Here is a 27,311-nt window from a genome sequence, read left to right on the forward strand (position 1 = left end):
GCGGTGTGGATCAGAATCTGAGGCTGGCAGACGTAAGGGAAATAGGAGAACATTTTAGGAAAATGAACCATGTAAATCGGGATTAGTTTTTTTTTCTTTCTTTACTTTAATTTCAATATGTGTTCCTTATGAAAAAAAAAATCAAGCAAAACAAAAAACTTCCAAGGAGAAAGTAAATATTACCCTAAATTCCCACCATGCAGAGAATAACCAATGTTAACATTTATTTTAGATCTCTCTATACGTATATAGAGATGATGCATAGAGAGAAATAGAGATATGAGGGACACTAATAATTATGACTACGTTCAAACTAAACATAATTTTAAAAGTAAAATATTTATTTTAATCATACTTGAATTTAATAAAAGGAAAAGAATTTGTCAATCTTCTGAAAAGTAGTTTTTTGTCATAAGAGCGTCAACTCTCTTAGAATCAGAAGAGAGATGAAAACCTCTTAAAAAACTATTTAATGCTTTCTTCCACAGCTTTCAGTTGTTTGTTGCTTGTGTTACTTCTCTTTGGGTAGGATTTATTGTTTTAACCTTGCCATAGCTATAATTGCCCTGGTTATTCTACTTATTTAATCTTAATCAGTGCAGTGCTAACCATCAGTTGCTTTACCCTGGCTTTGTCGTTGTTGATACTGTTAGTGTTTGGTGGATTTCATTGTTGTATTAGCCAGCCAAAGGGGTGCTGATGCAAAATACCAGACATTGGTTGGTTTTTATAAAGGGTATTTATTTGGGGTAGGAGCTAACAGATACCAGGCCATAAAGCATAAGTTATTTCCCTTATCAAAGTCTATTTCCACGTGTTGGAGCAAGATGGCTGCCAACGTCTGCAAAGGTTCAGGCTTCCTGGGTCCCTTTCTTCCTGGGGCTGGCTTCTCTTTCCTCGGTGTGATTACTTCCTGGGGCTCCAGCTTACAACTTCAGCATCAAACTCCAACACCAAAACTCTAGCATCAAAAAGCCTCCAACTCTGTCCTTTGCCATGCCTTTTATCTGTGAGGCCCTACTGACCTGGCCCAATCAAAGCCCTAATCATAATTTAATCACGCCCAGGTCCAGACCCGTTTACAAACATAATCCAGTATCTATTTTTGGAATTCATAACTATATCAAACTGCTACCATTGTCACTAAGTTTTTTTTAGAAGGGGCTCTTGAGTGCTATGTTTCCTGAGTCATTTATGTTTGGGAATTGTTGCCTATTGCCTTTATTTTTGAAAGACAACCTTTTTTGTTGCCAAATTTTCTTTCAAAGAGGTTGTCTCAATTTATGTTCTACTAGCAGTACACATTCACAGAGTGAAAAGGCTGGTTGAGGGTGAATTTCTGTTGCCTCTGGAAAGTGGTAAATATTTTCATCTTTCAAAAAATAAAATTGGCATTCGAAAATGGTTTGAACTAATTGCATTTTCCTCCCCAAAATACTACCTTTTCCCTTGTGTCACAGTCTTAATAGTCATTTGTAGGGAATTTTGTTAAATTACTAAATGACACAAACTTTATGCATCTTTTTGCAACTTTCATAAAAGTTTTCAACTGAAGCCTGGTATGTTGGAGCGTCTGCTCCTTTTTGGGAAGCTCACCTCTGCCCTGACACAGTTTGAAGTACCTGTACGTTTAAGTTGGGCTTTTTACTGAATCTCTGCTGACTTCATATCGAAAACTGTTTCACCCTTTAATTTTTTTTCTTCTAGAGAGTGGAGGGAATGGGAAAGAAAACTGCCTAGATAAGACTTACTATGTAAATTTTTGGCCCTCAGAATTTATGGTGACATAGCTACATGCCAGCTTTTGACTTTCTGGGAGAGGGAGGGGGAGGAGCGCAGCTGGAGGCTCTCTGGAGGCGACATGTTTCTAGGTGTTCTCACTCGATGCTAAGGAAAGGGTGGAGAAACAGTGGTTTAAAATGGTGTGGTGTGAAGCTGTGCTGTTCATTATGGTAGCTACCAGCCATAGGTTTTTGTGGACATTTAAATTCATTAAATGCAATTTAAAATTCCGTTTCTTAGTTACACTGGCCACGTTTCAAGTGCTCATTAGCGACACGGGGCTAGTGGCTTCAGGATCAGACAGAGTCGGAAGTTCTGTTGGACAGTGCTGGTCCGTCTGTGGATCTTTTTTTTTTCATGATCGTTTTGGCTTTATAACAGCCCTGATGAGCTGGTCCCTTGTCTTTGCTCCCTCCTTTCCTCTGCTTTCAGTCATTCTGCTGCTTTCTATATTGCCTTGGTGGCTTCCTCAGTGGTTTGGGGACAGATATAACCCTTGGGGAATGCTGTGTGTGGTTTAGAGACTGTCTTGTTGTCACCAAAAGATTGAAAGTGCTTGGGATTTTGACTCTTTAACTTAAAAATAAATCCACTCTTTAGAAATATTTAAAGCTGCATAATGTTCCATTGTGTGACTAGACCACAGTTTGTTTATCCATTCATCGGTTGATGGGTTCTTTCTAGCTTTTGGCAATTGTGAATGATGTCACTATGAACATCGGTGTGCAGATGTCTGTTTGTGTCACTGCTCTCAGTTCTTCTGGTTTCAATTATTATATGTACAAAATGAAAAAAAAAAATTTGCCAAAAAAGAAGAAATATTTAAATGCATCCATTTGGGACTTTCCCATTAGCTACCGCTTCCTCTTCTGGGTGTATGCTCCTAATGGAAAGCATGGTGCTAGGTGCCAGGACCTGGGAGCCCTGCGTCCTCGTCCTCGTTGTATCCCCACTGCTGGATTCTCTGACCTTAGTAAGCCACTTTTTTTTTTTAAAGATTTATTTATTTTATTTCTTTCCCCTTCCCACTCCCACCCCCCACCCCCCACCCCAGTTGTCTGTTCTCTGTGTCGATTTGCTGCGTGTTCTTCTTTGTCCACTTCTGTTGTTGTCAGCGGCACGGGAATCTGTGTTTCTTTTTGTTGCGTCATCTTGTCGTGTCAGCTCTCTGTGTGTGCAGCGCCATTCCTGGGCAGGCTGTTCTTTTGCATTGGGCAGCACTCCTTACGGGGCACACCTCCTTGTGTGTGGGGCTCCCCTACGCGGGGGACACCCCTGTGTAGCACGGCACTCCTTGCGTGCATCAGCACTGTGCATGGGCCAGCTGCACACGGGTCAAGGAGGCCCGGGGTTTGAACCGCAGACCTCCCATGTGGTAGGCGGACGCCCTATCCACTGGGCCACATGCACTTCCCAGTAAGCCACTTAATTACTTTGTGGTTCAGGTGCCAGGTGAGTACTCACTCCCAACCATTTCTTAAGCTATTTGTAAAGATACCTGCCAAATGGTAAGCTGAGGATTTTGAGGTCTGGGTCAGGAGCTACATTTACACGATTTTCAGGGGTTTGTTTATCTTTTCATCTTGGTGCTCAGTCTTAGGTTTCCGACGTCATGTTTGTGACCTAGCACGAGCAGGTGCATCCCCACATTGGTCAGCTAGCTGGTCTACAGTATCCTGTCTGCTTCATGTAAGTGACTCTGTAAGGGAGGTCTGGGTTTGTTGGCCAAGGGGCCTCGCTGTAAGTCTATGCTATGAGACAGCAATGCGATGCTCCGTAAAAGAAGCCTGCTGGCCTGAGGAGCAAGGGGCGGGGGGCATTGCTGCTATTTAACTGTAAGACTTTTGGCTCCTTCTTCTTTTGCTTCCTAGAGGCCTACCAGGGCCTTAGTGTTTTAGTTATCTAATGCTGTGTAACAAACAACACCAAAACTTAGTGGCATAAGATATGACAACATTTTAAAAATTTCAAATCTGCAATTTCGTCAGGACTTGGTTGGGGTTGCTGATCTCTGTTCCATTTAGTGTCAGATGGGACAGAGTGAAGGCTGGGGCTGCAATCATTTGAAGGTTTGCACTCTTGCATGTCTGGGGTTAATGCCTGCTTCTCAGTGGGACACCTTACTTCTTTTCCTCGTATTCCTCTCCCTGTGTTCTTGCCACATGGGCTAGTTTGGGTCTCAAGTTGAAGGAAGCTGTATCTCCATTTCTAATCTAGCCTTGGAAGTCACACAGCATCACTTAGGCAGTAATCACAGGCCTACCCAGATTCAGGGGGAGGGACATAGACCCCACCTATCCTTGGAGAAGTACTAAACTCGTAGTATGAGAAGAGCATGGGGGGTGACATGTATATTGTATAGTCATGTGTGGAAAAGACTTCTGCCCCATTCAGTAATGATGAATCAGTCAGGGTTGGCTTCAGCTCCATCTAAGCCATCAAGCAGCCTGGAGGTCAGACCTGGGCTTGGAGCCGGGGGCGTTTCTCATTTCCACAGAGTAAGGCTGCTCTGTGCTGGGGCTGCCCTGCCTTTGGGTGTGAGGATGAGGGAGTTCCCATTTATTAATACAGAGCACTTGGACTTCTTTGAATGAAAGATACTATGTAAATTTAAAACAGTGTATTTTCCAGTTTGACTCTGACAGAAGTCTGATGAACAACACCAATTCCAGTACATATCAGGGAGGTCACTGAAGTCTCAAGAAAAAGAGTTTTCTCTCATGACCTGCTGCTTTCAAGATCCTTGATGCTCAAGGTGGGAGGTCCCCCATCCCCCAGTCCTCAGAGATAAAAGAACTTTGGCAGTCACTAGACTAGAAGAATGGATGTCCAACCCCAGGGGTCAAGGATTCCACCAGGCAGCAATCTCCTCGAAGGTGCTAATCTCAGCGTGCTAGCCTCCCCTACTCAATGGATGTCTGCAGTGAATGCCCAGTATAGGGTCCTAGTTGCTGAAAGTCATTTTTTAAATTAATTTGATGGACTCCAACTAGAGTTTTAATATATTATTTATAAAATAATAATAATAGATAATAATAAACCTCACATTTTAATATAGGTTTTCTTATTTGTGCTTTCTATTGCCTATTGCTTTTTTGTAACAGTCTCATTAGTTGTAAACGCCTAAAAAACTTCAAGTTATTTAAGTTCAACTGATGGATACTTGAGGATATTTCTTTCTCTACTTCTGAGATAAAATAAGTTTTAGTAAAAGCCTTCTAACAGTGTTGAAGGGGAGGGACACAAGGGCATCAGTTTGATAAGCTAGGCAGTGTACTAGTTGTGGGAAATGAAAAAAAGTAATAGTAAGGCACAATCTTCTGACAGAGATGCTTTTAAATTTTTCTTGCCTTTTTAGCTTGTCTACCAATAACCACTCCAGTTTTTTTTAACCTGCCCTTCCTTTTTATTTCTCCTTATGTATTTTTTCAACTTGTACTAGTTTAAAAGTGTTTTATATAGATTTTCTTATAGCAGTCCTTCCCCTCAGAGTAGAACTACTTGCCTTCCTTTTTCTCCCCACCTACATTCTCGAAATAAGGGGTTCACTGCATTCTTTCAGAATTCTTTCAAGGCACTGTTTATTATTTCCCCTGGGATTTTGGAGGGATACCCCAAAATCTGTCTGGGGAACTTAGTTATATAAAATGCATTTAAGCTTAGATTCTCAGTGCTAGGGCTATTTTTAGTCAGGTGGACAAACAACCTTAAGGGAGCACATTCGATCCATGAACCACAGGGCTATCTAGTTGCACGTTACTTGAGAGTATTCAGTTAGCTCTTGTGGAGTATTATTCATCTTAACGTTTACATTTCTGAAAAGACAACTAGTCAATCTTTATGGCAGATAGAGAAATTGTTTAAATTCACATTCACAGTCTATCGTGACTTCATTGATAGTCTTTTTCAGATAAGCAGTGAAATGATGCCTGTGGTTGCCAATTGTTAAACCAGTATCCTGCAGTTGTCAAGCAGTTGTCAGTTAAGGGAGGGTAACAACACCCACTTATAAAACTCTGACCACAAGGTGTTATTTTAGGCTCTTGGGTGGTGCTAAATCTACTTTGCATTTTAATTTGGTGGAAATTAGATGCAGCAGACTTAGACCTGGCATTAAATACTAAATGAAATTAAGTGTCAAAATAAAGGAAAGCAGTTCTTTGGAGTAAAGCTTCATGTTTGGATGCAAGATTACACTAGGGAGGTGTTTCTGAAGTTTTGTTCTAAATAAGGATCACCCCGGGAGCATTTCATACTGCCCCATGCGCTGGCCTCACCTCCAGAGTGTCTGGTGGAATTGGTGTGAAGTGGGGCCAGGCTTCGATATTTTGTAGAAACTCCCCAGGGTGAGCCTGTAGGCAGCCAGGACTCTGATGATCCCTAATCCCTTCCAGTCTCCACCCCCCAACTTTGCCTTCCAAGTTCCTCTCTACCTTGGCAAATTCTACCCATACCTTCCTACAGACCACCTCTTTCAAGCTTTTGCTCACAGCTCTGGTGCCACTCTTCTCCATTCCCCACCCTGAATTATGCTCTGGCTTGTTTCATTTGTGCTGAACTTGTCTCCTGGTTTCTTCATTGTATTAGGCTTCTGCCGTTTACTTAGTTTCTATCTCCTCATTTTCTACCTATTGCATTTTCAACAGTATGGCTCTTCTCCATTACCCTCCTGTATTTTTGCTATAGCATCATTTTATTAGCCCACGTTTATCCGTAACTATTTCTTCCTTTTGAGGCATAGAAGGACAAGGAAGAGAGGCTAAACTGCAGAGGGAGGAGGAATACTCAGCTCATTCCTGACTTCACCATCAAGAGGGGAGTGGACGGATTTGTCAAGGAGACCATTAGTCTTCCTGTCCTGAGGGGCTCTCTGGACCCGTGGGTGACAAATGCAATGCCAAGAGGAGGAGAAGGTGAAAACGACTGGGGAATGGTTCTCTACTATTAGATCTATTGGAGAAATTGGGATTATTCCAGGAAATTATAATACACTCCTACATTTGGCCTGGAGAGAGGAGCTTTCCTTGTCAAACACTGAGAAGACTTCTTCCTGCCAGCATTTCAGAGGTTGCAGTTTTCGGTCCCAGGAAGCCAACCTGGTGAGAGGTGCTTGGCAACTTCCTGATGAGAGGTACAGAGGTCCCGACGTTTCTAATTATAAGGCACACTACCTTATTATTTGGGCTAAGTCTCTGTAGTGGAGAGACCTAAAATTTAAGTGACTTTTACAAGATTGGAGTTTCACCCTCTCACATGTAACTATCTCTCCTCAACCAATGGCTTCCATTGCTGGGTCTAGTAATCACCATCTCCCAGCGGTCAAGCATGGGGAAAGAATAAGAAACACATGCATGTTTCTTGTTAGGGTTGTGCCCTGGAAGAAGGACTATTTCTGTTCATATATGACTGGTAGAACTTATTCACATGGCCCAGCAAGCTGCAAAGGGGCCTGGAAATGAGCCGCTAATTAGACAACCATGTGTCCAGCTAAAGAGAATCAATATTAGGGGACAAGAAGTCGGGGCAAGTTTGATAACCTACATAGACATCCGTTCTCTGATTTGGGTAAACAATACACTGAACTGTCAAAAGAAACCTCAAATATATCACTAGTGCTGTGAAGTCAGGGCAGGAAACTGAAGGACTTGAGGGGGATGTGTGGTGTTTTTAACCTTTCAGTGGGAAGGGAGATGACTTGGAAGAAGATACAAAACATATACAAATAACAGGAACAGAAATAGTGTTGAAAAGCAGCATTTGGTTTGCAGGGCAGGCTCTTGGCATCTTTTGAGGACAGGTGTGCTTGGCAAGAGATTTGTTAACCTGATCAGGAGAGTCGAACTGAAATTTGATGGGAAGGAAAAAACATTAAAATTTGATCAGATGGAGAACAATCGTCATAGCAAAGATAAGAAGACTAGCAGCAGAGGAGAATGTCAGTAATTCATAGAAAAGCCACCAGGAAGTAGGATGGTTATACTACTTGTAGCTATTTGCCACTAAACCACCTAGGAGTACTAAGCAAAGTACTCCTCGAAACCTTAAAACTAGGACATAGATAATGATCATCTGATTATTTTCATCCAGAAGGGTGGTTCTTGTGACAAGAATGTGATTCTAGAAGGGAATACTTGGCTTTAAAGAAGTAGGCTTATGGAAATCCAGGCCCTAAGGGTGAATCCCTGGGTAAGAGGGGTAGAAGGTGGCCTGAGGGTCAATATTATGGATTGACATACAAAGGCTGTGGATGGCGCTTACTTCCCAGAGACTGTGAGCCTGGCATGGTTGCCAGGTGTGCTAAAAAAAGATTTAACCGGATGATTTCCCACTGGACATTTCATTCTGTTAACTGCTGATAAACTCTTGGCTTTCTTGGCTGATCACTTAATTTTTCAGAAGACTGAGAAAATAATGCAGGGATTGATCTTTGGGTTTCTTTCTGACCCAACAAAGAAGTATTGACCAATAATGCAAAGTGACAGGATTCTGGAGATGAAATCTGCAAGGAGTAGTACTCTGGGCATAGACACACACTTTAGAAACATTTCAAACAGTTCAGAGAAAAGAAAGAAATGATTTTTCTCACAGGCGAAGACTTCAAATGGTAAAGACATCCCAGAAAGAAGGGATAGCTAACTTATTTTGAATGACCTATATTATCTCAAATGATCCCATTGAAGAGGAAAAAAGGAAGACTTCTGTGCAATAAATAAATAAAGGGATTCACACAGCTAACCTTTTCCCATGATCTCAGATGAAAAATGGCTGTCCAATCTGGCTCAACATTTCTTGCTACCAGCCCTTGTAAGTTATTTATCCACGGAGTGTAAAGGTGAATGAAGTACTTGAATGAGATGTAGCACATCTAATGCCAGGATGTGAAGAGTGTGTCGAAATGCAGGAAACACATGAGCAATACTTTCAGACAGTGTAAAACTAAAGCAGGTCTTCAAAAGAGAAACACCACATGGAGTGGGGAGGGCGTGGTTCAGAAAAAGTTTCCTGAAGGAGATGATGCTTGAAATGATCTTTAGAGGATGAAGGGAATTTCCCCAGATGGAAGACAGAAAATGGGTTAGGAGGGTTCTCCATGAAGAACCAACAAGGACAAAAGTAGGGAGATATAATTGGGGTGGAGAGATGGGGTAAAAGGAAGTATAGAATATGGGTATCTATATATGTGAGTTTTTAGAGATGAAGTTTGAGTAATAATGGCTAAAGTTTTCTGGAGTGATGTGTGCCAGGTACAGTGCTTAAAGCTTTACATGCATTATTTCAATCAATCTTCACAAAAACCCTGTGAGGTTAGTACTATTATTTGTCCCACTTTTCAGATGAAGAAAATATAATACTTGGTAGATAGAGCCAGAGTCCAGAGCCAGGTAAATTTAGTTGTACCATGGAGGGCTTAGCATGCCAAGCCTTGAAATTTTACTTCACTCCATAAATATTAGGAATGTGGAGCAGAGGAGAAACCCTAAAACCTTTTGTGGAAAGATGAATTTGACAAAGAAATAAAAGGTAGATTGAGGAGATGAGAAAGAAAAAGTATTAATTGCAAGGCCTGAATAACAATTGAGTCTAAGATAGATTGGTGGTTGTGGGACGGAATAATGGGGGTGTTGAGGTGACTGTCAGGGCATAGCTACAATCTACGGCATTGTGGAGCAGAAAAAGGAAGTCTGGCTGAGTAGGAGAGGGTGCGTGTCTAAATCAGAATCAGGAAATTCAGGAGCAGGTGTCAATGTGACCGAGGGAGGAGTTTGCTCTTGGACTTACCAGGATGTTGGACCTTCCAGGGGAGTCTCCAGGGCCATTCACCAGGCTGCAGGCTGGAGGGAGGGTAAAGAGAGCAGCGTGGTAGGCAACCTTACTCAGTCACAGGATGTTCAAGAGCCAAAGTTCGTAGAAAGAAGTAGTTGGAGGACAAAACATTGGTGAATGCCTACATAACTGAGAAGCTACCATGCGCCGCTTTAAAGTTAAGAGGAACTAGAACACTGCAAGGTCAGGGGCTTAGAATCAAGGGGAAACACAGGGCTTTTGAACAAACATGCTAGAACAATGTCTGCAGAGCTAACGTCAGGAATGAGCTGAGGCTTGCAAAAAGTAGGTAAAAGCTAGAAAACAACTTTGCAGACAGGTATTCAGAGCCAAATGAACAAACTAAAGATAAGCTTCTGGTTGTGGAAACTTTCTTTTTATAAAACATCAGGAGTCAAAGGAATTCTTCCAATCCTACTTGTTTTCCATCTCTTCTCTAAAGGAGAGGTCTTAACCGAAAAGAAGAGAATAAATACAGAGAAGAGGGAGTTAACATCCATGATGGGTGAAGGCATAGGAAATGTGCACCCAGCTCTATTAAATGGGCTCTGGGAGCCAGCTCTGCCCAGGAAAATTGAATCTCCCCGGGAACTGAATTACTTAGATGTCTCCACAGAACCTTTAAGAGGGACTCTGTGGCTGGTAGAGATGGAAATGTGTATCAGAAGCCTAAAAATGGGTTGATGCTATCAAGATTATCAGAAAGACAAAAGGGAATTTCTGCAAACTCTAGACCGATGATTCTCAATCTTGGCTGCACAGTGGAAGCCACTGGGGAGCTTTTACAAAATATTGCTGCCCAGGTCCCACCCTTGAGTGTCTGATTCAATTGTTATAAGCTCCTTAGGGTGTTCTAACGGCATCCGTGGTTAAGAATCACAATTCCATACTGATGAGATTTGTCCATCAACTTCCAAAGCAGATATTTAGAAAATAAGTTGATTTGGGTTCACAAAACATGACACTCTGAATTACCTCAGTTTTGCTTTTTTTTGTTAGGTTACTGGATCATAAAAATACCACAACCTCAGTATATTGTATCCTAGTTGTTTACACCTGAGGTTTAGAGGGCAGGCCATCCCCAGCCCAGGATACTCTGTCAGGCAGGGCTGGCATGGAACAATCGGTAGTATCTACAATATTGGGAACCACCTGAATAGGGCAGAGAAGAGGGCAGCTGGAGAATGTGGAGTGGGAAAGACACAGCCTGATGAACTCAGTCCAGCAGCAAAATCCACCCCAAAGGAAGTCTGCAGCTAGGGGTGCGGGGCTGAACACCACGACTGGAGCCCTTGTAGACCAGAATGAGAGACTCAGCACTGGGACAAAGTCCTGGCCGTCAAGGTAGCCAGCCAGTGTTGCCAGACAAGGGGATTTATGGCTACCAAGCTCCTTTCCCATCTTTCAAGGACTTCTGAAAATGAGGAGAGGTATCCATCAGAGTATTTATCTCATGATATCCTTGTGAACAGGGTAGAAAATCAAGATTTGAATCAATAGCTTTTCTTCTGGTAAAGCGTCGGATTCATCTAGATGTGTGACACAGAGTTTTTATAAGAGGCAATTAGAAATTTTCTTTCCCTTCTCCTGCATGTCTGCCTGTAAGTGCCTTCTCCTGGAAATCTTACCAGTTTTGGATTGTCCACCTGTAAACTTCTGATAGGCTAGTCATGAGCCACTTGAATCTCTCCCAGTCTTCCTTTTCCTTTCTGCACAAACAAGTATCTTTAATGTGTTGCTTTCTTTTTAAAAGAAAATTTTTTTTGATGATGCATTGCTTTTTGATTTTGTTAGCCAGAGATTTTTTGTGTGTCTGCATCTCCTTCACATCTCATTTGGTCTAAGGACGTTTGTGGGGAATTTGAATGGTCAAGCTGAGGCCAAGAGTCATAGGACTTACCCAAGAAACTAAATGGAAAGTAAGTAGAAATAAACCCAGTACTGGAGCATCTTGCCAACAGCCCAGCAGCACTTTGTCTTATTTTCCACCTTAAAAATATATATATGTGTGTGTGTGTGTGTGTACACATTTGTAGTGATGAATGTACAACTTTGTGATTATACCAAAAGCCAATGAATGTACACTTTAAATGGATTCAATGGTATGTGAATATATCTCAATATTGCTTTTTTTAAAAAAAAGTAATTTATTTAAACAATGCCTTGTTTCAGAGAATATTTGAAGTGGTTTCCAAGAATACACACACTGTACAAGGAAATAGTAGGAAGCACAGCATAGTAAAAATAAGGGGAAACCAAGCATGCAGAAGTGCTCATCTAAAGTAGCGAGCCATTAATTTGGCTCTGTCCATCCTAGTATCCTAAACAGAGAGGAATATGCTTTCATATACTTGTTCTCAGTGTCTAATAATAATAACAAGCCAGTCTCTGATTCTGAGACCTGAAATCTTTGTATTGTATAATTTGGTATGGCCACTTTGGAGCGCAAAGTGAAACTAAACTAGTCCTCCCTTAAGATGCGGCAATTCCATTTATTTTAGAAAATCACTGGAACAGATACAAGGGTGTTCATGACAGCCCTGCTTGTGATAGCAGAGAATCAGAAACAACCGAAAAGAATCAGTTAAACAAGGCAAAGTCAGAGTGTTTAGTTTGCTAGACTGCTGAAAGCAGATGCCGTGAAATGAGTTGGCTTCAACAATGGGAATTCATTAGCTTATCAGCTTACAGTTTTGAGGCCGTCAGAATGTCCAAATCAAGGCTATGCTTTCTTCTTGAAGACCGGCTGCCGGCAATCTTGGATCCTCTTGCCACATGGCAGCATCTGCTGGTCTCTCCCTTTTCTTCCAGGTTTCATTGCTTTTGGCTTCTTGCTTCCGTGCCTTTCTGTGTATTCATCCCTTTTATAAACGACTCTAGGGAGAAGATTATGAGCCACATTTTCAGTGAAGTAACTTCATGAAAACCTACTTACAATAGGTTTATGAAAACCTACTTACAATAGGTTTACACTCACAGGAATGGATTAGCTTTGAGAATATGATTTTCTCGGGTATATACAGTTCCAAACCACCATGCATACCATGGAGCTATATCGCAGGAGTGAACTAGTGTGTGTAATAACTTTGAGTGAAAATAGGCCAGCTGCAGACAGAAATTCATGATATATCATTTATCCTGCAAAGTTTTTTAAAAATTAGAAAAATGGTAGATAGATGTGTGTGTGTGTGTATAAATAAAACTAGAGATTAAGAAGGTAGGAATATGGATGTTTGTATATATCATTTCTATTTTTTTAATAAAAAATAAAAGCAGCCACTGTGAGGTTGTTCAGGACAGTGCCCACTACATTTCACAGTTGTTAATTTACTGAGAAGTGACTGCACTGTACTAAATGATTTTACCTCAAGAACCCCTTGGGAGGCATCCTTTAAACATTCCTATTTTGCAAATGAAAGACTGATGTCTAGAGAGGCTAAAACTTGCCTTATGCTACTTAGTGAGGCTGGCTTTGAACCCAGGCAGTTTGAATACAGACCTTGCAGTCTTAGTTATTATACTACCCTACAAAATTTCCAATGTCATGGGTCTGTCTATATCACTCTATTTAACTGGCTAGCTAGCATCTATATCCATCCATTTATTTATCTATCCATCTGTCTGTCTGTCTGTAGTAATTTTTTTTCATTGTAGGCCAAGGGCATAGCTCTAGATCACAGTGCAGGAGAAGCTGCTCTTCTGAGGCCTGAGTCCACCAACTCAGCCGTCAGATGATCTGGCTTAAGCCAAGGGTACAGGCTATCTATTTTTTTGGCCTTTTAGTGGTGGCTGTCAACCCTGGTTCCTCACCGGAATCTCTTTATGGAGCTTTTAGAAATCCCAAAGCCTGGCCCCACCACAGACATCCCAGTGAAATTGATCTGGGATAGGCCTGGTCATTAGCATTTGTAAAAGCTCCCCACATAATTCAGATATTCAGTCAGATGCTCGACAAACACTGGAAGATAGCAGGTTCAAGGTTACAGGGTAGATCTTCTCTGCTGAGGCTCAAGAGCAGATCCGTGGTGACCTTTGTGACTAGACAGCACTTAATGTCTAATGAAATTAAGGCAGCGAATCAGGGTAGAGGGAGGCATGGATCCCACCCACCATGCTGGTGTGGGTGGTAGAGGAGGATTGGAGCCGCCTTGCCAGCTCTGTGTTTTGGTTTTCTGGAGAGCTGTTTGAGACAATTTTCCATGATGGTGAAGCATGGAGGTGGGGCCTGGAAGGACGTATATCTGGCATTTGCCATCTCTGATTTATGGAGAAGCTAAGCAGTAGGACAAAGTAGTCCTTGGAGAAGAGCTGTGGGTCTGCCACAAGCCCTTAACAAATGGATACCAGAGGCCTCGAGGTGCCGTGCGGTAGGTTGAATATTAATCTGTGGCAGTGGTTCTTCAACTTCAGTATGCCTCAAAATCTGAAGAATTTGTTAAAAGACTGTTAGGCCCCCCTGAGGGCTTGGGTGGGCCTGAGAATTTGCATTTCTCATAAGCTCCCAACGTGATGCTGAGGCTGCTAGTGGGAGGCACTATCTGAAAACCACTGGTGAAGGATAATAAAAGAGGGTTTTGACTTCCTATCTTCTCTGCCACATCACACATACGCAAATAGAAGGTTTAGTTCAGGGTAAGATAAGAAGGTCGGAAAATTGACTAGGTCAAGAGTTCTTAAACTTTAATGTGCATAACAGTCACCTGGGGAGTGTGGTATATGTGCACATTCTCAGGCCCATTTCTAGATTTCCTGATTCAATATATCTAAAATGGAGCTTCCAAAATCTGCATTTTTAACAAAAATCCAGGAGACATTGAAGGTGGCTTTGGACACTTTGAGAAATTGGGCATGACTATACCATTATGGGTATGTACACTGAATTGGCAAATTGGTATCCAGAAGTGCTAATTAATGGATTGAAAGGCATATAACACCTTTTGTATGGATTGTGAGGTGTAGAAATGGATATTCTGTTTGAATATCAGAGAGGAAGTATTTGAATCTTTGGGCCTCTTGAAGGGAGAGAATACATCAAAAAACTGGTTCGCTGAGTTGTTTGCCTCTGGAGGTGAGGGAGAGGAATGGTGGAGACTTTGCTGGACTCTGAACCTCAGTCCTCATTGCCAAAGAACAGTCAGATACCGGTGTCCACAGGTCAGCTAGGTGGCCCAGATAGTTCAAGCCAATCACCCTGCACCTCGCAGAGCAGCCCCGGATAACTGGTTGCTTTCTGAGGGTGTCGTGATTAGAAACCTCTCATCCTGAATTCCTAGTGTGCGGAGCTTAGAATCATTTAACAAAAATGCAACTTTTGGATCTTGTGACATTTTGGAGCTCAAAATGTTTCAGAGAGTACTATTTCTAGAAGATATATATCCAGAATTTGAATAATTTTCTGTACAACCAAAGACCAGAGGTCCATTAATAGATACCCCTTTACAATATTTTGGTGTTAATTCAGGACATAGTTCATCTATATATTTTACTGGAAAATTGCAAATTAACTGGAACTATGTACCATCTGATTTTTAGGAAAGTTGTTTCCATTATGGAAGCAAAATCTGGCCAGGTGTTTGAGTGTGGCTCCCAGGCCTAATGGATTAAAACAGTAGCGATGTTATCTGCCACTGTTTCCGATCTGCTAGTTAAGTTGTCTTTTTTTGACAGCCAGTGGTGATGATGTGGCTTTTGCCTTTCTGCATTTAAGTCTTGTTCCAACGTACGCCCTCTACTGTGACGATTTAAAAAATAGTCTGTGCACACTTGTGTTGTAGATTTTGGCAAATGTCAATCGGTTGAAAGACAAAAATGTTTTAAAATTCCGTAGAGTCCTTATTTGTTTTCGCTTGAAAGAGCAGTGCAGGATCTTATCTTTGGCTGTATGCCACTTGCAGGAAGCCAGAAGAGGAAGAAACGGGATTGACATCTGTTGTCTGTGCGTTGCAAGCCAGACTCTTTATCCTCATTTGCTCGCTTAATCCTCACAATTACCTACAAGTGGATGTTACTGTCCCCCATTTTGTACATACAAATTGAAGATAGAGAGATTAATAACATTTGTCAGGTTCACAGAGCTGGTAATCAGGAAGCCCCAATTCAAACTGAAGTCTGACTCCTTCCAAGGCACATGCGTGGTGTGACGTGTCTCCTTTGCATCTTTTCCCAAATCATGTATTCTTTTCTACGGAATGACTTTTTCTAAAATAAGCCTTGAAATCAGCTTTTGGTGCCAAAACGCTGACAGTGCATTGGTCATTTATTCTTGGTAGAAATCAGAGGGCTCATTTTCTTTAAAGAAGCCCAGGACAGCATATGCTTGCATGCTTTATGCCTATTTGACTTTTACTTTAAAACACTACTTTCACCGGGGCCTAGCCCATCAGCTTCTCAGAGGCGGGTGGTAATGGGAAGAGAGGACACAGCTCATCTCAGAAGCACAAGAAGTGTTTTTTTTTTAACTGACCTAAGTGCATCTGGCCTTTGGCAACTGTCAGATTGGATGGCCTCCTCTGATTTTGAGGGAGAGGAGAGCCCTAAGCCCCCTCCTCCTCTACTTCGCTACCAGTGTTTGTTAAAATTTCAGCAAGTCTCAGACTGAATCTGTCACACATCAAACACTTATATCAGAAAGATGGCACAAAAGCTGCCGTACATGCTCCTGTGAGCTTGGTGAAGTCCCAGCGCTGTCCCTGGGGCAAGGTGACAAGGACAGACAGGTGGACCGACTCCTGTAAGAAGATCTGCGGACACCTGCTCAGATCAGTGGCCAGGGGCTGCCGGAGCCTCAGGCTGCTGCACATGTTCTAGTTCTTAATCTGGATAGTGGTTAGGTGAGTGTTTATAGTGTAAAATTTCTGAGCTGTATGTGCACTTTACCATATGTAAGTTATACCTCAGTAAAAAAATAAATGGGAAAATGAATTCTTGATCTTAAGTTGTTTACAGTCTGTGAGCAGGGAAACTGTTATATATTGTTCAAATCAATAAACCCCCGTCTTTGGGGAGGGAATTGTGGGAAGATGGTGGGGTAGGGTTCTCCAGGACTCAATCCTTCAACCAGAACAACTATTAAAACAGGCAGGAATTATTTGAAACAACTACTTTGAAACTTTGGACCTCAGAAGAATACTGCATCCAGGGAAAAGGAGGAGGAAGAGGCTGACCAATTGCTTTCTCCAGTCAACTGCCTGCGTCCTCTCATGGCAGCCTGCCATGGCACAGCCCCAGGCTAGCTTGCTGCTGACAGAAATGGACAGAGAAACCCTCTTCCCCAAGACCAGGGGTGGGCACAGCCACTCACTGATCACAGCTTTTGATTAGTGACTCTGGATCGCTGCAGGACCAGCTCTGATGGCAGCCATGGTTTCAGCTCGCCCTGGACAAAGGCCCTCACGAGGAGACAGTTAGTTGAAGGCCTGCATTTGTTGGGCAGGTCAAGAAAGCTCCGATCTGGGGAGCTGTAGAAGCTGTTGGCGCCCTCTCCTGATCCCTCCCCCAGGGCACTCTGGAGCCAGTATGTGCGCCCTTCTTGGGTCCCTGGCCCTGTTACAGCTGGGAAAGACTGACTTGAGAAACTCCTTTTTGGCATGCCCTCCCTCCCAGAATTTGCCCTCCAGGCAATAGCAGCTTGAGATAATGAAAGGAGTATAAGAAACCAAAGAGGCAGGCAATCTGGGGCAAATGCTTACTCACTTCAAACACCCAGGAGAGGAAGGACTGTGTCTTGGGAAACAGGGGAACTCCAAAACAACTAACAAGCAAAAACCCAGGGCAAGACGGGCCGAGAAAGACAGGGAAAACCCTGCCCACTGTGTTAGGCTAGGGCTGACCTTCCTGTTAGGAGGGCTGAAGCTCAAGAGAATCTTTGACTTATCACCAGCAAGTTACAAACAAAACAAAACAAAACAAAAACAGACATCCCAGGGAATAAATCCCAGGGTTAACATTTTAAAATAATAAAATGTATAGTGTGCAACAAAAGAGTACAAGAAAAAGAAACAGGAAATGATGGCTCATCCAACAGAAGAGAATAAAAATCCAGAAAACACAAAATGAAGCGTTCAGGAGTATAACATAACAAACAAAGGCTTTAAAAAAATGATCTTAAAAATGCTTCAGACGATGAAGGAAAATACTGAGTAAGAATTAAAGGATATCAGGAAAATTATGAATGAGCAATATGATACTATAATATGAGCAATAATACTAGTATATTAGTAAAGAGATAGAAATTTTAAAAGGGAATGAAACAGAACTACTGAAGTTGAAGACCACAATAACTGAAATGAAAAATGCCCAGGAATGTTTCAGGATAGGATTGGAGCTGGCAGAAGAAAGAATCAGTGAACTCAAAGACAAGGCACTTGAAATGAGAGGCTGAGGAGCAGAAAGGAAAAAGAATTATAAAAAGCAAAAATAGCTTAAGACACCTCTGGGATAAATACTTTGGGCCACAACCTCAGACTCCTGGGGATAGAGGTGATAAGGGCTGTGGCTTGGATCCCTGCCGCCCCCCCCCCTTTTCCCCTGAAGATGGGGTGGGGACAGGGCACCATGCTTGAAGAGGGCTTAACTCTGAGTGCCAACTTGGATAACTGTCAGCTTGACCTGCTAACTGCTCTGGTCCTAGTAGCTATTGCTCCACAAGTGAAAGTTGATGGGATTAAGAGATAATGGTGACCCTTTGATCAGTTACTTCTAAGACAGGGTTATGGTGGTTCTGATTTGGCTTAGTTTCTCATTACTCTCATTTCATTGCCCAAGTGCCCCTTTCTCTCTTTCTCTGTGACATTTCACAGACTTCATTTCATTCCATACTCTCATTTGTCAAAAACCCTGGCCTTAAAAAAACGACTCTGGGAAACGGACTTTGGCCCAGTGGTTAGGGCGTCCGTCTACCATATGGGAGGTCCACGGTTCAAACCCCGGGCCTCCTTGACCCGTGTGGAGCTGGCCATGCGCAGTGCTGATGCGCGCAAGGAGTGCCGTGCCACTCAAGGGTGTCCCCCGCGTGGGGGAGCCCCACGCGCAAGGAGTGCACCCGTAAGGAGAGCCGCCCAGCGTGAAAAGAAAGAGCAGCCTGCCCAGGAATGGCGCCGCACACACTTCCCGTGCCGCTGACGACAACAGAAGCGGACAAAGAAACAAGACACAGCAAATAGACACCAAGAACAGACAACCAGGGGAGGGGGGGGAATTAAATAAATAAATAAATCTTAAAAAAAAAAAAAAGAAAAACAACTCAGACACACAGTCAGAAACTCTGTCAGTATTCCTAATCCAATGTGGAATCAGTTGCCATAGCAATAGCTGCCCCCATACATTTCATCATTTAAGGTTCCCGTCAGGTTTTTTTTTCCTCCCCTTTCTGAAACAGCAACAACCAACACTGTTATTAAACAAAACTATTAATATATTTTTGCAGCCTCTCTTAGCAATTTTCAACCAGATTACATTTGCTTCTGCTTTAGGTAGAATTAGTCATGCACCCATAAGTAAAGCTAACTTTTTGAAGAGGCTGGTGTTGGTTTGCTTTTAGTCTTATTTATTATTGAATCCAATAGGTAATAAGTACAAGCAGTCAGAGGGTTTATGTAAGAGCAACATGGAAACTTAGTTCTGTGGCTCTAGGTAGGTTAATTTTATTTTCTGAGATTTCAGTATTTCTCTATTATCTCAGTTTTGGTTTATGGTTTTAACAATACTTTTTTTTTTAAGAACTAAGTACTAGTGAAAAGCATAGGAAGTTTGCTTAATAATTAACTAAAAACTTCATATCCTATCTAGCTGATTCTAGACAATCATATAACATTCTTCTTTAAAATTAGATTATGTGAACACTAATAACCTGATGGATTGTATATAATTTTTTGTTATTGCCACTAACATGCTTGGGAAGTAGTAGACATTTATTTGAACTTAGAATTCTGGTATCCTGAAACCAAAACCATACATTTTAGTCACCCTTAATTTAGGGCTGTAGACGAGGCCATGACAGACGCCACCTTAGTGGTTCTGGGGCCAGGCTTCTCTCCACATTCTGGGAAGCCCTCCATCAGGACAAGACTCTCAAGCCTGCGGGGGTGATGATGGCAGGTGGTAGCCCGGCTACTACTGGTAAGGGATGTCCTTGGCTCTGCCCTGGTTGAACCTCCCCTCCTGCTTCTCATCCATAACTCCCCCCCTGCCCCAACTACACACAGGTAATTTGCCACCTTGGAGACTGGTACTATGCTACAGAAAGGAATGGGGCATTATGTCTTACGATAGTCTCCCTGTTGAGTCTTTATAGCCCAGCTCCCCAGTTCTCTCTGGCTCCAGGAATGGACTGGTTGCTGTTATCCCCAGACCTGGCCATTAGGGACATGTTAATTTCCTGCAGCATGGTTGAAGTCTGGGATCTAGTCCTGATTCAACCCCTTGCCTGTTGCATGACTGGGCAAGTCAACTAACTTCTCAAAAACTCAGTTTTCTCCTCCATAGTAGAAAATACTCTCCCACCACACTGTTGATTAAAGAAGACAGTGCAGGGAAGCGGACTTGGCCCAGTGGTTAGGGCGTCCGTCTACCACATGGGAGGTCTGCGGTTCAAACCCCGGGCCTCCTTGACCCATGTGGAGCTGGACCATGCACAGTGCTGATGCATGCAAGGAGTGCCATGCCACACAGGGGTGTCCCCCGTGTAGGGGAGCCCCACGCGCAAGGAGTGCGCCCCGTAAGGAGAGCCGCCCAGCGCAAAAGAACGTGCAGCCTGCCCAGGAATGGCGCCGCACACATGGAGAGCTGACACGACAAGATGACGCAACAAAAAGAAACACAGATTCCCGTGCCGCTGACAACAACAGAAGCCGACAAAGAAGAACACGCAGCCAATAGACACAGAGAACAGACAATTGGGGGTGGGGGGGAGGGAGAGAAATAAAATAAATAAATCTTTAAAAAACAAAAAAAGACAATGCATGTGGAAAGTCCTTAATAGAGTGCTTGGCAGTAAGTGGTATGTACTCAGCAAACAATTACTATTTTAATTATTAAAATGCTAATAGATGATATGGAATTCTGCTTTCCCTCCTAGTTATCACACCATGTTATAGGTTTATAGATGTTTCTAAAATCTTTTGGAAGAAAAAATTCCTCACCCTGTCCTCCCCAAAAAACAGAAAGGGATTTTTTTGTCGTGTTGGTAAAATACACATAGCAAAATTACCTTTTTAACATTTCAAAGTGTACAATTCTGTGGCATTTGGTACATTCACAGTATTGTGCAACCATCATCACTGTCCAGGGAAGGATCATTTTTATCACCCCAAAAGGAAACCCTGTACTCATTAAGCAGCCACTCCCCATTTCTCCCTTTCCCCAAGTCCCTCACAAAACTGATCTGCTTTTTGTCTCTCTGGATTTGCCAACTCTGAATATTTCATATAAATGGACTCAAAATATTTTGTGACTGCCTTATATCACTGGGTATACTGTTTTCAAGTTTCATCTGTGTGGAAAAATGTATCAGTAATTCATTCCTTTTTTATGGCAGAATAATATTCCTTTATGGGTACACCACATTTTGTTTATCCTTTCATCTGTTGATGGACATTTGGGTTATTTCTACCTTTGGCTATTGTGAATAATGCTGTTGTGAACATTTATGTACAAGTCTTGTTTGAATACCTGTTCTCAGTTCTTTGGGATATATACTTAGGTATGGAATTGCTGAGTTATATGAAAATCGTGTTTAACTTTTTGACAAACCACCAAACTTTTCCACAGTGGCTGTTTACCATTTTTACATTCCCACCCGCAATGTGTGAGGGTTCCAGTTTCTCCACATGCTCTCCAACACTTGTTTTCTCTTTCATTATTGTTGCCATCCTAGAGGGTGTATTGATTTTGTATATGTCCAGACTCAAATTTTCTTCCTCATGTTCTTAAGCCTTACTAACAAAACTACACAGACAACTATGACTAAGAGAGAGTGTGAAGCAGTTTTGCCTTCGCAGTCCCTGCTGTAACTCAGCATGGTGGCACTGTAAGCTGTAGTGTGGATACGCCACCTGCAGACAATCGATAGTTAATTATGGATGATGTCTGATCTCTCTCACCTTTTCTCTCACTGCTTTTATTTTGGTTTCAGGAGTTTCCTCTGGGTTACCCAAAATGCCTGTAAAGTGTGATGGCTAAGAGTTGACCCACCTGCCTGTGTGGGACGTCCATCCTCTCGGCTCCAGTCTGCTGATGGCATTTTGACCGCATCGATGCCAAGTGATCAGCTGCTCACGATGAGTGAAGAGAAGAACCTAGGCGTGTCTCAAAAACTGGTCTCACCTTCAAGGAGCACAAGTAGCTGCTCCTCCAAGCAGGGAAGTCGACAGGTAAAGTTTAACTACAGTAAATTTTAGAAAGGAAATTTACGTCACTAAGAGGTTTGCGTGCACACTTATTTGGCAAATCCTATTTCTAGTTTAAGAGCATTTGCTTTTGAGTCATATCTTAATTATGTGAGAAGAATCAATTCTAGATAATTTAAATAATGCAGCTTGAGTACCTTTCAGGTGGTAGGAAAAACTGTATTTGGCCCTTTGTATTATTTTATTGACTCCTCACAACCACACAGAGTTTTGCAGTATGACAAAGATTAAGAACGTTAGTAAGAAAATTTGCATCTAGAAATCAAGACTGTGAAAACCATCCCTAACCACAATAATATCTCTGTTTTCCCCGTGAAGAGGCTGACTCATCCTGACCAAGTTACTTTCCATGGCTACGCCGCCAGTAACAGGCAGAGCAAGAAACCAAAACTCAGTCCATTTGGCTCCAGAGCCCACCCTTTCCTACATGCCCAGCTAATCAAAACAAACATACAAAAACCACTTTTCCGGTAGTTATAACATCCTTTCCATCTCTTCCTGCCCTTGCAAAACCTTTTCTGACAACTTCTAACCACAGCTCGCCCTGCTGGTAACTCAGCGGCTTCATTTCTCTAATTGAGCCAGGGAACCTAATCAACCGGGACGTGGTCAGAAGGGATTAAGTAGGAGGAAGAAAGAAGGGAAACAAGAACTGAATAATTAACTCCTAAATAACTGTCAGGTAATTATATGGTGTTTCTTGGTTTCTGTTGGCAGAATTTGCCAGTGTTTAGATCAATGACAGTAAATGCACATTAATCATTATAATTCATCTTCCTACAGTTAGGTAGGAGAGTAGGCTGTCAAAAAACTGTGTGGATTTACAGCTGAAGTGGTCTCAGCCTTTTCACTACCCGCTGGCTGGGCTGGCATTGCCCTTCCTCCGTGGGAAGTGCTGGCTTAAGAATTTGCCTGGAGTTCTGGGCTCCAGATTTGGAGGCAACAGTCAAACCCTCCCGCCCCAGGCCCATTCACAGGCTTGCGGCACGTCATCACGGGTCTCTCCATTTGAACGTTTCCTGGGACAGGAAGCGCGTCACCTCACAACACCACTTCATGTCATTAGAACCTAGGATTCTAGGCAATTCAGATTGTGCCATGGGCCTGCCATTTGGGGAGCCCTCTGTGATTTCCCATGGGGGTTTAGGAAGGAGAACTTTTTCAGCACTGTCATCAATTCCTTCTGGGGCTTTAAAAAATGACTAAAATTAGCATTGCCTGCATTTTGATTCCCTGAGATTCTATTGTCACGAGAGTAGCTGTATTCACTCTTTTGGTCAGCTTTCTCTCATTGGTTTTTTTTTTTTTAATCTCTCCCCCCCATCCCCCCCTTTATGGCTTTTTTGTGTGCTGTCTGTTCTCTGTGTCCATTCGCTGTGCATTCTTCTGTGTCTGTATTCTCACATTGATTTTGATGTAGCATCTCTATAAGCCCACCACCCAACAGGAATTCTGGCTAGGATGAGAACACAACATGTGATTTCTTCTCCTCCCTTTGCACCTAGTTGCATCTATTTCTATATTTTCCATTGATAAAGGGAGAGGACAGGATTCTTTCAAGTAGTAGTGCTTATAACACCACAGGGATTGGAGCAGTGCAGTGAAATTCTTGGACTAAATACTCCAGAAGCCTTTTTAGGTGTGCTGTTTGACATTGATTGGTTTGATTTTCCCAGAGGGTTTTGTTTGTTTGTTTGTTTTTTAATGGAATGATCAGATTACTTCATAAAGAGGAAGAGGAGTATGCTTGATGCCTAAACCTTTTCTTGACTTTCAGTAGTTGCTCATTTGGTCATTTGTTCATTCATTTAAGAGTCATCCTTTTTATTTAGGATCGCCCACTTTAATATGCATGTAATCCTTTCTAAATGTGAACACCAGTTTTCCTCTGTGGCAGAGAAGATGGAGAAGTTAATATTTTTGTTACACTTCACACCTGGTTGTCAAGTCATGGTTAATTTTCAGAGATCTATTTTCTTATTCCATCCTTTTCCCAAAATTCTTACAAAGAGAGATAGATATTCTGGCCCAGGATTGGCTTGGCTTTCCCATCCATGTTTTCTACCTTGATAGTCCATGTCCAGAATGGCACCAAAAACTGACCCAAGGTTGTCTTAGAGTCTGTGAAGCTGCCTTGTTAGTGCTGGAGCCTTGGAGATCTCACTCCACAGCTCTGAGGGAACACAGTCATAATCAGTGGTCTCTCAACTGCTAAACAGAGTGTCCAGTGCCAAATATAAATATAGTGTGTTTCCAGTCACTTCAGTGGAAACTACAAGTTAAACATTTAAAATTTCACAATTTGTAGAAGAAACTTGAGAAATATTTAAAAAATAGGTGTTGAAGATAATGTGCAATAATCTGCTTATTTTTAAAGCTCAGTTGAATTATTTTCAATAACAAAGAATGTGTTCTACAGATCATTTACTTCCTTTACTCTTTGCAAGTCATAAACTTAGTATTTTATGTACATATATTTTAAAGTCATTTTTAGCTTGCTTCATTCTTTTCATTTTATCTAGAGGAGATATATCTTCTGATCTGATTTTATTGGATATCTTTTTTTAAAAAAATATTTATTTCTCTCCCCTTCCTCCCGTTGTCTGCTCTCTGTGTCCATTTGCTGTGTGTTCTTCTGCGTCTGCTTGCATTATCCAGTGGCACTGGGAAACTGTGTCTCTTTTTTGTTGCATCATCTTACTGTGTCAGCTCTCTGTGTATGTGGCGCCACTCCTTGACGGGCTGCACTTTTTTCATGTGGGGCGGCTCTCCTTGTTGGGTGCACTCCTTGTGTGGGGGGCACCCCTGCATGGGGACACCCCTGCGTGGCACGGCACTCCTTGCGCATCACAGCACTGCATGTGGGCCAGCTCCACACAGGTCAAGGAGGCCCTGGGGATTGAACCCTGGACCCTCCATATGGTAGATGAATGCTCTATCAGTTGAGCCATGTCTGCTTCCCTGGATATCTTTTTTAACAAGAGTTTCCTCATGTGCTTTGGAATTATGGTGTCCAGCCTTACATTGAGTTGGCTCCTTATGCATTCTTTCTCTGCACTTACCTTGCCCTATCTGGGGACTTGCCATTGCCTACTTCCTACCTCTGAGGGCTCTGGGCCAGATCCAAATGTTGTATTTGCATCTAGGGGTTTCTGTTCCACGGTGGTATTAGAATATTTAAGAACCGCCACCAGGCTAGCAGACAACCTGGCGCAGTCTGGTTGTGAGGCCATGTCTGTTTCTTGCCACCTCCCTGGGGGAGCAGCTTTTGAAATCCCCTTTCACTGTGGTATGGAGGATTCCCCTTCCACATTCTCTGACTTTCAGCAGTGAGGCTGGCTCTGGTCCCCAGCCTTATCCTTAAGACATTTTAGCACCATTATCCCACAGAAGTAGGATCATAGACATATCTGTCTACAGTGTGCTTTGCATTTTTCTTCTGTTTTTGATCCATGGAGATACTTAATCTTGTTTTCTATTACAAAAAAAAAAATCCACATCTTTATGACTTTTATATTGTTATGTTGGAGTGTGGGTGGCGATGTGACAGGGAAGGTTAGGGACACTAAATGCATGAACTTATAACACCATCTTGGCTGAAAGATTTGGACTTCATAAGTCACTTAAATCCTCATCCACCATTGCTAGATGATGTTGAGAGTTTCTGTACTCCTGCCACACTGACATTCAGTTCCTCTAACTTGTTCTTCTTCCTTGTCCTTGTTTCATGAACTGAACTTGAACTTGTCCTTCCTATCTCAGAGCCTACTCACATAAAATATGAAGAAATTCTTCATTTAAGTGTTGGTACTCCACTGTCTAATATCTATGTTAAAACAACTTGCTTCCTTGAAGAAGGAGATGGTTGATTATTTAGTGTAATCTGTGCTTTCACACTTGCATCTGACCTTAAGACAAAGTGTACAACTTGGGATCATAAAAAACAAGGACGAGGATTTTCTCACTTTTCGACTTAAATACTGGAGCATTTGAAGATTTAAAAAATAGTATGTCTCACTTTGCCAGTTTTGAAACAACCTCCAAATAATTCTTATCAAGATATTCCTCAGTAAAATGCCAGCAAACTGTATTAGTCAGCCAAAGGGGTGCTGATGCAAAATACCAGAAATTAGTTAGTTTTTATAAAGGGTATTTATTTGGGGTAGGCTCTTACAGATAACAGGCCATAAAGCATAAGTTATTTCCCTCACCAAAGTCTATTTTCACATGTTGGAGCAAAATGGCTGCCGACGTCTGTGAGGGTTCAAGCTTCCTGAGTTCCTCTCTTCCAGGGTCTTGCTTCTCTCTGGGTACAGGGTTCCTCTCTTCCCAGGGCTTGCTTTTTCCTGGGCTCAGGGTTCCTTTCTTCCTGGGACTTGCTTCTGTTTCCTCTGTGAGCTTACTTCCCGGGGCTCCAGCTTAAGGCTTCAGAATCAAACTCGAACATCAAAAACCTTCATCTTGGAGGCGGACTTGGCCCAGTGGTTGGGGCGTCCGTCTATCACATGGGAAGTCCGTGGTTCAGATCCCGGGCCTCCTTGACTCGTGTGGAGCTGGCACATGCGTGGTGCTGATGCATGCAGGGAGTGCCGTGCCATGTAGGGGTGTCCCCCGTGTGGGGAAGCCCCACGCACAGGGGGTGCACCCCGTAGGGAGAGCTGCCCAGTGCGAAGGAGAGTGCAGCCTGCCCGGGAATGGTGCCGCACACATGGAGAGCTGACACAATAAGATGATGCAGCAGAAAGAAACACAGGTTCCCATGCCGCTGACAACAACAGAAGCGGACAGAGAAGGTGCAGCAAATGGACACAGAGAGCAGACAACCGGGGTGGGGGGGAAAGGGGAGAGAAATAAATAAATAAAATAAATCTTTAAAAAAAAAAACCCTTCATCTCTCTCCTTTGCCAGGCCTTTTATCTGTGAGTCCCCACCCACCAAGGGGTGGGGACTCAACGCCCTAATGATGTGGCCCAATCAAAGTCCTAATCATAACTTAATCATGCCAGGTACAGATCAGATTATGAACATAATCCAATATCTATTTTTGAAATTCATAACCATATCAAACTGCTACACAAACTGAATCCAATAGTACATTAAAAGGGTTACACACCATGACCAAGTAGGATTTATTCCAGGAATGCAAGGGTGGTTCAACATAAGCATATTAATCAGTGCCATACACCACATTAATAGAATGAAGAAATAAAACCACATGATCATCATAATTGATGCAGCAAAGGTATTTGAAAAAAATCTAGCACTCTTTCTTGATAAAAAGACTCAGAAAATGAGGAATGG

The 27,311-nt window shown here is 42.4% G+C and overlaps 1 protein-coding gene across 4 annotated transcripts in view; it reads left to right on the top strand.

The window, feature by feature from the left end:
• OSBPL3 (oxysterol binding protein like 3) overlaps positions 1-27,311 on the top strand; it is a 181,570-nt gene that overhangs the window by 69,622 nt on the left and 84,637 nt on the right. For all 4 annotated transcript variants that reach the window (XM_058296868.2, XM_058296870.2, XM_058296869.2 and 1 more), the window contains exon 2: positions 21,737-21,974. In XM_058296868.2, coding sequence (XP_058152851.1) covers positions 21,858-21,974 — 117 coding nt within the window. In that variant the 5' untranslated portion in view covers positions 21,737-21,857. The remainder of the gene's footprint in view (positions 1-21,736; positions 21,975-27,311) is intronic.

Source organism: Dasypus novemcinctus, chromosome 5, assembly GCF_030445035.2.
Source record: "Dasypus novemcinctus isolate mDasNov1 chromosome 5, mDasNov1.1.hap2, whole genome shotgun sequence".
Taxonomy (NCBI): Eukaryota; Metazoa; Chordata; class Mammalia; order Cingulata; family Dasypodidae; genus Dasypus; species Dasypus novemcinctus.